The sequence below is a fragment of the Schistosoma haematobium genome, chromosome 1 (assembly GCF_000699445.3).
Source record: "Schistosoma haematobium chromosome 1, whole genome shotgun sequence".
Classification (NCBI taxonomy): domain Eukaryota; kingdom Metazoa; phylum Platyhelminthes; class Trematoda; order Strigeidida; family Schistosomatidae; genus Schistosoma; species Schistosoma haematobium.
In genome coordinates, this window is record NC_067196.1 from 15,069,161 (window position 1) to 15,080,864 (window position 11,704).

General features: G+C 33.6%; 1 protein-coding gene across 2 annotated transcripts in view; it reads left to right on the top strand.

Moving 5' to 3' along the window:
- Positions 1-5,156, top strand: part of MS3_00003373 (uncharacterized protein) — a 51,986-nt gene extending 46,830 nt beyond the window's left edge. Inside the window, exons 26-27 of one of the 2 annotated variants that reach the window (XM_051211142.1) lie at positions 2,174-2,652; positions 3,906-5,156. Coding sequence is in view for 1 of the 2 variants with exons in the window: in XM_035732686.2 (XP_035585990.2) it covers positions 2,174-2,652; positions 4,207-4,237 (510 nt within the window). In the remaining variant the exon portion in view is untranslated. The remainder of the gene's footprint in view (positions 1-2,173; positions 2,653-3,905) is intronic. The other variant, XM_035732686.2, reaches the window with a different exon arrangement.
- Positions 5,157-11,704: the final 6,548 nt, after the last annotated feature.

Consider the following 11,704-nt stretch of genomic DNA (forward strand, 5'->3'; position numbering starts at 1 on the left):
AATCCTTTAAAAAGACAGGCAGAGTAATGTTCGGAGATGCGCTTCGACTACACAGCTTAAATATGTGAAATCGTGAAAAAGAAAATTTTCTTCACTGAATCCTCTTCTTTCTTCAATGACACAATGGATCTTTTACATTTATTTGTAGATATTTCCATTCATAAAAGGTTTCCGATAATATTCATCACTGTCACAAATTGCTACTGTTTTATTGTATATTCTATATGCTAATATGAACAGATAGAATGCTAAAGGAAATAAAGATAATAATAAGGTATATAATGTTAAAATCATACTCAATAATAAATTAATATTACCAGAGTAGGTTAAAGTTAAGAACAAACTGTTTTCAATACTTTTGTATAACCAAAGCTTCAATAAACCTTAGTATACGTCCTTGAACACCTTATATAACACTACACTTCTACATTTAAATTTATTAAGTATCAAGATTTATCACTAGTTATCACTTATTTTCTATTATTCGATTAAATGATTAAGTAAAGCTGTTTTAATATTTCTTCTCCTTATAGTTTCTGTCTTATAGGAGTCTGGAAATCTTTTAGAAAGTCAATATTTCACGAGTCCTAAGTACAAGGTTTATTACTTACTTATTTACGCCTGTTACCCCTCGTGGAGGAGCATAGGCAGCCCACCAGTATTCTCCATTCAACTCTGTCCTGAGCAATCCTTTCTAGTTGCTGTTCATCATTTTGATGTCTGCTTCCAATTTCCGAAGCAATTTGTCCCTTGATCTCCCTCTTTTCCGTTTTCCTTCAGGATTCGAAGCTAGTGCTTGCCTCGTGATGCAGTTGGGTGATTTCCGTAATGTATGTCCTATTCACTTCCAAAATCTTTTCCTAACGTCCTCCTCATCTAGAAGCTGCTTTGTTCTCTCCCACAATAGGCTGTTGCTGATGGTATCCGACCAACGGTCATTGAGTATCTTATGTAGACAATTGTTTATAAATATATGTACTTGTTTGATGATGGTTGTGGTAGTTCTCGAAGTTTCATCTCCGTACGTTAGAACTGTCTTGACGATCGTATTGGTGATTCTGATTTTAATGTTGATTTGCCGACAGTTGTTTTGAGTTACATATGTTCTTCAATTGTAGGAATGCGGCCTTCACTTTTCCAATCCAGCCTGTACTTCTGCATCGGATCCTCCTTGTTCATCGATAATGCTGCTCAATTACGTTAAAGTTTCCACCTGTCCCAGAGTTTCTCCATCAAGTGCGATCAGGCTGGTGTTCTCTGTGTTCTATTTAAAGATCTTAGTCTTTCCCTTTTGTATGTTGAGGTCTACTGATGTAGAGGCAGAGGGCGTATCAGCGAACATCATAATCTATGAACGGTCAGCTTGGATGATATGGCTCAAAATTCGTCGATTTCTTACAGATGCATTATTTCTTCATAATCCTCTTTATTTTGTATTTTAATATTCGCTTATATTTATTATCCTTCGAGATTGCATTTGTTCTTTTTAAACTACATTCACAATGTACTGTTTTTACTTGCAATTGACTGGCCAGTCTAGTTTTTGTCAAGTAATTCTTAGTGGAGATCGAATATTATCGATCAATTTGTGATGTGGCTACTAGTCTAGGTGACTATAAATCGCGTGCACTATGTTGTTGATGTATAATAGTGGTTGGAGGTAGTTGACAGTAAACCCTGGACCTAGGTTCCGTGCTGCATGGCATTCATCAGCAAAGTGTACCTGTAATCTTGAGGAAACTGATGCGCATTGAGGGATTCGATCCCATGTCAATTATAAATACATCTTAGTCGCGGCCCGGATAACCCAATTGTCTTAGACTGTGAAGTTGGGTGACACGGGATCAAATCCACCAAAGAATATCAGTTCCTTCAAGATTACAGACACACCTCTCTGACGAGCGCCAAACTGAACGAAATCTAGGTCCAGTGTTTCTTGTCAACTATCTTCAACTTGCACCGTACGTTGTTTTCACTATCATAATCCTATTTCATTGATCTTGTTTTATTCGTTTTTCTATGCTGATGTGATAGGGTGTGATAATATGGATCAATGCGTATTTCTACCAGTTTTTATAGATTCCTTGACTGTTTTGCTTACTCTGAATATCTGACTTTACTTTATTACATATACATAGCAATTATACATAATCTTCAATTATTTTAATTTTAGGACCTAGTACGTGAAGCTGAAGATCGAGAAGTAGAATTTGCTGTTCGGGTTATTTTAGTCAAATTATCCACATCCGCTGCAACCAATTTACCACTTGGATCAAAGCATTTATCCCTTGTAACTTATCAAATATGGTCTAGACATAATGCCACTCCGTTAAGTGGACAACATGTAATGGTTTTCGAATTACGACGATCTGATCCAGACTCTGTATTGAATTATTTCTATTCACGCTTCCCAACAAATGTACGTCGACCTTCATATGATCCTGATAAAAACTTTTTGTATATATCTTCAAAGAATTCAACAGAATTGATTCATTATTCAAAGGATTTTTTGTCACATCCTAACCCTGAAAAGACAATCATTTATTGTCCTAGATTAACAGAATCCAGTATACGCATACCTGATCAGACAGATGCAAAAGAAATATCTACAAATATGTTAAATAATTTACGCCGTAGTTCTAACAGATATAAGTAAGTTCAGTTCTTATGTATGCTTCAATATATTATTTTGTGACCGATCCTGCCAATAAATATTGAGTAGTCGCCAGTAGATGTTTGTAGTTCAGGAATCGACATCTGAATGATACACATTCTTTTCGATGCATATTTCCAACCACGCTAATGTCGCTTATTGTGAGTTTTTGTAGCTTGGACAGTGAAATGTCGTAAATTATTCATAAATGCACCTGAATAGGTTATCTGATTAATAGACATAATGATGTGTTAAAAAAAAACATAAAAACAGATAACTTGTTGAAATATCTAGATGGCAGGAACAGGTAGCCCAGATATTCAAGCAGGCTGTCTATATAACTTGTTTGAATTACTATCTTTGAATTCAGATCTATAGAACTAACACGTTAACAATTCCGTCATAATGATAAAAAAATGTTAATTGTGGTTATATTTATGTTTTTTTTGTAGATAAAAAGTAGGCAGTTGTATAGATTTTGATGATAATTCAACACATGTTGTTTATGTAGGTATGGTAAACATTTTGATTAGTTAAGTCGATTAGTATTTTCTTTGAAATCATTAGAATTTTAATTAGGTCACATAACTACCAGATTTACATTGCCGCTGTGTAAATAGTTCTCTTGGACAGTTATGTAATCCAGCCTCTGTAAATCGAATATTTTTAACATCTTTGATTGACTTCCTACATTAAAAGTGAAGACTGTAATTCTAGGTCTATATCTGTATGTATTTGATATCAGAGACCATTCATTCAAATTCGTTGTCGTGGAAATGCTTCACGAATATGTCTTCATTGACTGTCAGAGGTGGTAAAAGGTTCAGAGATAGTAAGCTTTATGACATAGAATGAAGAATAGTTATATTGAATTAGTAACTGTTAACTCACCACGGCTCCTTGGATGCTGTCATATAAATCACAAATCACTAGTGGTTTAAGTTATCAGGAATGTCTGCAAACAAGATTTAATGACTATTGTAGTGCGTTTTTTATGTTCTTCTTCAACAATATGATCTACGTTTGAAAAGAATAAAATCCACTTTGGTTTTGATCTTATCTAATCATTCACATACAATTTAACGGAAATAAATATTAAAGATAAACTAACTTACTAAAGGTTATGGATTGGTTTATTGAATATTATTTACTACATAGATTACCGTATTTAATTCTAGTCTACAGATACTGAATGTATCCATATTATTCAATAAATTATCGAATTCCTCAATAATTTTATTTTTTAATTTAGCGTTCACGCGATCTGTAAAACATGTATATGCGATGTATGAATTGAATGACGTTATAAATGTGTTTGCCAACTCAATGGTCGAAAACAGTTAAGCACTTCCCTTGTGGCTTGAAAGTCTTGGGTTCGATCCCCGGTGGTTGATATTCACTTCTGAAGAGTTGCATATTAGCATAAGATAGTTATCTAGTGATTCCTGGTTTCAATAATTGTCTAACTGAGATCAGTCCATGATGTTAAACTAAGTTTTGTCATCCTTCTTCACAAGACAAAATTTATGACAATTTCTTTTTTATAATTTCAGACAACATTCAAAGCATTCTAAACGTACATAAAAGTGGAAAAGTTGAGAAATCTCCACTACTAAACTCTTCTCAAAACATTTTAGAAAAAAAATATATTTAACAGTTCTATTTATCACCTTATTTACATTGTCTTTCTATCCATATTTTCATGCATTTTAGAACGGATGATGTAAAATCAAGAGTTCCTTTTTATACATTTATCTTTGCTGGGAAACTCAAATTTTACTTTTTTCTAATTTTAATATTAAAGAGTTTTTTACCTTCATTTTGTTAGTTGTACATTGATATTTAACAGATTGCTGCTATGCTGATATTATTTTGGTTATCGTTCGATATTTTAAGGGTTAATCATGGGATTTACTATAACTAGTTTTGCATAAAAGATAACGAGGTGAGGGTTTATTATATCATTCAAGTTCATCTCTTATACAATCGTTACATATGTGCCTTTTTAAAGAATATTATTTGCGAAGGTTTGCATTTTTCCATTGCTAATATTTACAGCAGATAGTGATCAGTCGTTGTATTGGGATATAATCATCCCGATCGGATATTTTGAAAGTTCTATTTTGGCACGTTTGAAGTGTGGCTAGCGATCCAATCCAGGACACGCGTGTTGTTCTATCTGAAACTCGTTGGCTATAGCTATGTGATTGCATCTAGGTATTGATGTTCACAATGAGTATCTCACTGAACACCAAAGTAGAGCCAGCACTCATCGAATATATTTACATTAACAGTCATTTAATTACTGTTAGACTAGATGATTCAATCCGAGAGAAAAAGAGAGAGAAAGCTGACATAGAAAACAATGTCTCTTTGTAATAATATTTTTCTACTGTCCTATGGATTTTAACATTCGTTTAGTAAAATTGATCTGTCAAAGAAATGGTGTTTTCTCAAAAACAAGTTTTTCAGGTGTTGTGATGCTAGCTGGGTACTTGAATGGTCAAATCATGCTTCTATACTCAGTACAGTTGCTCAGATAACTAATAGGTACTTACTCAAATAAGATATGGGTGACCGTTTTCTGTAGCTTTATGCAGATCGCAACCTAGTTCCTTTCGGTATTCTTCAATGTAACCTTGAATGAGAATTGATCATGTAACGGTCAGCTACCGATAGTTTAGGTGTATTTGAGACAGTGTATCTGATGTTTCGGCGAGGATGATAATGATTGGTTGTTTTCTTAGTCAGACTAGTAGACAGTATGACAGGTGCTGTATGAGTTTTATATCCTCTTATTATTATTGCTGTTACTGTTGTCGGTCTGTGGTGTGGTTAACCACATGTTCTTGGTCTGAGCTATGTTGAAGTCCTGTAGACTAGACACTGGAAGGGAATCTTATGTAGATATTCGTCGGAGGCAAATTAGCATCCCATTCGTGTAGACGAGGGAATAATAATACATATTCTGAAAATAATAATTACAGAATTCACGCCAGTTTACAGGCGTGATCAAGTTGATATAAATAGTAACATTAAATGTAGAGAACAAACATGTGATAGAAGATAGTTTTAGTATACTAGTTCAGTAATTGTTTAGATAGTACATGTATTACAGCGATCCAATGCATCAGCCGGGAACTTTTAATTTTTTCTTAAATGGACAACCTTTTGGTTTATAAACGGTGTAATTAAGGTTATTTTGCTGTGCCAGATGGAATTAATGATAATTATCTACAACTCGAGATATTAAAACGAAAACAGAGAGCACGGAACAACACAGCAGTAATTACCAAAATATGTCAATCAGGTCTACCAAAATGCATGTGTCATGTGACACGGTGTTAACATAAAGTGACAGCAAGTAGGAGAATGCACTAATAAAAATCCGACCGTTATAACTGTCAAATCCACTTGACGTTGAAGCAGTTGTTGAGTGGTAATGTTGTTCTCCAACAGAATAGAAATTTATCACATAAAATCCCTTAATCCTAGTATAAAGCTTTTCATCGCTTACAAACATCATAACGTTACAGAATAATATGATTAGAAACAAAGGTTTCACATGGACTAGCTAGTAAAATGAAAACGAGTTTGAAAATTAGCAGTATCTAAGGAAGTTGTAATGATATAAATTATAAACTCTATGTTGCTTTAATAATGAACCACTAAGAACAATAATTCCAAACTCAACAAGGAAGATGAATAACACGAATGCTCATTGTTGTGTTCCTTCCATTTCTGCATTTCCCCACTTCCTCTTGTGCATTTCTTTATACTACTTATTAAAGCTCAGTAACCCGTTTTATTTTTAGTAACTTTTGAGTCCGTCACACATGCTATCGTGTGTTAGGATTAGCCTTAATGTAATTATTGTAGGTAACCTTTTATCGTCCATAAATAACGATACGTTGACTGCAGTATATAAGTCACGACTTGAGGTTTATAACAACCCTACATACATTTTGCTAAAACAGAACCATATGATTAATGATTATAATTCATACAACTAGTGACTGACTTCAAGAGATACTCCTGAAGTTCTAGTGGGAAGCCGTTACCAGTGAAGTTCAACCAGGTCTGTTGTGAGATATCAGCTCACTGAAGACAATGGTATAAGGTGGCGCAACTTCGTGGATTGGTTGAAGTTAAACATCAACACCATTGAATGCCGGCTCAGTGGTCCAGTTGCTTAAGTGCTCGCGCGCGAAACCAGTAGGTCCTGGGTTCGGATCCCGCGGGGTCATGGGTGCGCACTGCTGGGGAGTCCCATACTAGGACGAAACGGCCGTCCAGTGCTACCAGGTTTTCCATGGTGGTCTAGCTTCAACTGACTCATGATTTCAATCTGTGAAATTTCTAAAATCTCCACAAAGCCCTTCTGAAAATATCGATTAGTCGACAACATTATTTTGAGCACTACTACCTGAATAAAATCTGAAGATAATTTTGTCTTATTTACAAGTTTTTAACAACATAGATGTACCCACCGTGTTATGTTAAACGAATGTTTCATTCTAGGATGAGTATATATAACTGTTTATTAGTAGTCAGTTATGAACAAACAGAATATCTCTTAGTGTCCTTCAAAATTTTGAACATATTTATGAAATCATAAGTGGTTTGCGAAAAGCAATCTAAACTTGATTTTGTCATCGTAATTCACACTTAATATAATTGTATTTAACGGTTTTACTGGTACGAAGTAGAAAACACATCAAATGATATACCCTATGCAATGGTTACTTAATTTTGTTCTCGAAACAACGTTGTCAGTAAACCTTTGAAAAAAATGCTGTTTTGTGTCTATAAACATGCTTGCATTAAAACGTAGTTAACTTGTATATTAAGTTATTTATTTTCCCGGAGCCAATAATAGAGTACTTTAATTAATCATACTTTTTGAATTATTGAAGCAATTATGTTTGAATTGAGTACATAGACTATAATCATACCAACGATTCTATTATTTATTTATCAAAAAATATAAACTTTCAAAGGCAATAATAAGAGAAATACGCCCACTCGAAAACGAATACAATTATTATATATATGGACATGTATACATATATATGATCAATATTCGTCCAATGTGATATCACACAATTAACGCTTTAACAATAGTGATCTATACAGCAGTGCGCATGTGCCGCTTCAATAGTTGATATGCAGCTGGTGTAAGTCTTTCCTGAAGATGATGTGTTTGTAACTGCGTATTTCTGAACGTGCGCTTCCTACCATATCCAGTCCGAAGAAGCACAGTGAACATAGATCTCAGCACGGGTGTTTTTCTATTGAGGTTGTACAGCTTCAAAATTCGATGAGTTGTCTCAACGAAGTTCCCATTGCTTTGTTCAGGGGGTGTCGCAGCGAGTCTAAAAGCATTTGATCACTTTTGTTTCTTAACAAATTTTCTCTCACATATCGTTAGAAAATCCCGTCTGATGTTTCAATAAATGAACGATAACTTTGGAAACTACAAAAGACTGTCATGCATAAAGATTTTTATTTACTTTTCGAGTAAAAATCAGGTTGGAGAATAGCTGTACAATTTCGGATCTCAGCCTCTACAATGACGGTTAACGGGTTAATGTCAATCAATGAATAACTTACCTTCTTTATGACATTACGAATAAGGTGTGCGAAACATAAAATGTGGTGAGAGTTAGGATACACTTGCGCTATAGTAGCAGATATCAGATCTGTCGAAGCGTCTAGGTCACCCGACTTAGATACACGTGAAACCGAAGTTCAAAAACAACGATTTGTCTACAATAGCGTTTCTTTATTGAATAATACACAAACTTTAGTTACAAACCTCAACTTGTGAGGTGTCTGGGGCGTTTAAACGCGTCCTTCAAATATGAAAATAAAAACGGCTTCCTGTAACAGTAACATAAAGAATAATTATAACATAAGGTAGTACAAAAGACAGCTGATAGCTGTGTCTGTGTTTGACGACAGTCTATGAACAACCGAAACCCGAACCAAGAGCGAAACAATATGGAAACTGTTGCGTTGAAACAAATGCACGAAACTGTGGATAAATGCTGCAGTGATTAAGGTTCAGTAATTAAAATGATAAATACAATGATAGGTACAATAAACTTAATAAATATATGTGAACATTTTAGAATATTACACTACAACTTGCGTTACAACATAGGTGTAAAAATTGTTGGGAATAAACTGCTTACTGAATGTAAATAAGTAGTATAAAACAATATACAAAAAGTGGAAGTGAAGCGAGTGGAACAATGTAAGAAAAACTTAACAGATAGATTGTATTCAAGAATATATTATGTGTTTACGTGGCAACGTGAGAAACGATAGAGCTTGTACTTTGTACGTTACTAACGTCCATAATTTGAAGGAAAGGTACTCTGTCGACAATTACATTTTATATCAATTTTGAGGAATAAATAACAAATTATAACGAATTTAAAACTAGCCATTTAATAGAACGAAATGGAATTTAAAAAAATGAAAAATGGGATGTAGAAAAAATTACAACACTATCGAAATTTATCAAAGGGGCTAATTGCTTTAAATAAAAAAACCGCCGTGCTTTTAATGATGTTCATCTATTATTGACTATAGTGTGCAAAGCGTTCTGTTATGTTAATTACCTAAGAACCATGGCGATACGAACTTTCAAAACAATCAACTCTACAACATGACTAAGAATAGTGTCTAGAATTAAAGGGGTTATAACAAATAGTGCTAAAATTTGAATTACTTTGAAAATGTATTTAAAATTACATTCTCAAAACATAAGAAGTACTGTAGTATGTGCTACTGATGTCGACAGATATGAGTAGCATGTATTCTTAATCGAAAATGGAATGCCTGGTGGCAGAAGGTTTAGAAAATCAAAGAGAAGAGAACGAGAACAGAGAGTGATAAATATAGAAACGAGGAAACAATAAAGTCTGAGACAATTGATGGATATTTTGGGGATGAAGTGTTCATTTTACTGTTCTCAGATTTTACCAAGATATTTTGTAATATCGAGTTAAATTACATTTGTTATCCCCACTTGTGTTCTCGTTTACTACGGTATGATAACAAATTCAGTTATATAATTATTATCCCAACTTAGAATTAAGACTTTTGATCAATGATGTATAAATACAAGAATAGGTTCATGAGTGACTAAAATTAATAGTTACTAAATATATAGGAAAATACAATTACAACTGTGTTGAATGTTTAATGTCTAATGAAATTAATTATTAACAATTTTTATTTAATCACCATGAAAGGTTGTGGAGATAGTAGGAACTTAATAGCTGAATTCATGAGTCGATTTAAGGTAGACCACCTTGGAAAACCTGGAAGCACTGGATAGCCGTTTCGTCTTTTAATGGGACTCCTCAGCAGTGTGTAGTGGGTTTGATTGTTATTTGGTTTATATAAAACAACTTTTCAATAATATTTGGGATGATAAAAATAATAATTTCACTTTAGTATAAAACAAGTAGTCATTTGATTTAAAGTACAATACTTAAACTTTATTATTATCAGAATGGGTTTTTTGGAGATTTTTTTAGGAATTTCACTTGTTAAAATCATAAGTCAATTGAAGCTAGACCACCATGGAAAACCTGGAAGCACTTGACGGCCGTGTTTTCCTAGTATGGGACTCCTCAGCAGTGAGCACCCATTATCCCACACCCTGTGAGATTCAAACTCAGGACCTATCAGTCTCGCGTAAAGCACTTAACCAACTAGACCACTTAACCGGCATCCAATGGTGTTAATGTTTAACTTCAACTAATCCACGAAGTTGCGCCACCGTATACCATTTTCTTCAATGAGCTGATATCTCACAACAGACCTGGTTGAATTTGTTATATACCAAATATTTATATGTATATATAAGTGTTTTTATTTTTATTTTACCGATTCTAACTTAATACATCTATGTACAGTTTACCAATTTCTATACATCACTAATTAAAAGAACAAATTACATAAAATAACATAATTACGTAAGTTTGAATAATAAGTAATATATCATCTAAGTAAAACATACATAAAATCAGTGATGTATAAAGTTAAAAGACTAATAGAATTGATTTCCAAAGTTTACATTCTATCATCTTCGTTAGATTTTTCATATGATATGGCGGGGTTGCATTTTTTTAAGTAGAACGAATGAAGTTTCTTGAGTTAAGTGCTTCTAAATACCGAAAAAATTATGATTGTTGAATCTATTACCTTATTCATAGAAGTGAACTTAAAACTAGACAGAATATACTTTTTAATAAAATAATGAAAAATGAATAAAGGTGTCTTTTATTTTTACCTATTAGAAAACAGTAATTGTTTATGTTATTCATTGTAACTATTCTTCATCAGTGAGCATCCATGATCTCGCCACGTGAGATTCAAACCCAGGACCTATCAGTCTCGCGCAAAGCACTTAACCAACTAGATCACTGAGCCGGTATCCAATGGTGTTAATGTTTAACTTCAACCAATCCACGAAGTTGCGCCGCCGTATACCATTTTCTTCAGTGAGCTGATATCTCACTGATAGGTCCTGGGTTTGAATCTCACAAGGTGCGGGATCGTGGATGCGGACTGCTGAGAAGTCCCATACTAGGACGAAACGGCCGTCCAGTGCTACCAGGTTTTCCATGGTGGTCTAGCTTCAATTGACTCATGATTTCCATCTGTGAAATTTCTAAGACTCCACAAACCCCTTCTGATGATAAATTAGAATTCAATGTTTAACAGAAATGATTAATGATATTATGTCAATCAATTACAAAAATCGATTGTTTTTTTTTTCGTTTAAAAAGTTCTATTCCTATATTACTCAGAATACAATAAGGTTTTTCTAATCAATAATTGATTACATCATATCATAAAACTTTAATAAACATGATTGGCTTATATAGTGATTTATAAGGGGAAAATCTAGTTTAAAACAATAAATTAAAATATAATAACCAATCGAATGTGTCTGTTCAACTAGGTGGTGTGTTTATTATTAGTGATTTAATAAGATATAACCGTTAGGACGATTAGATTGCACTATAT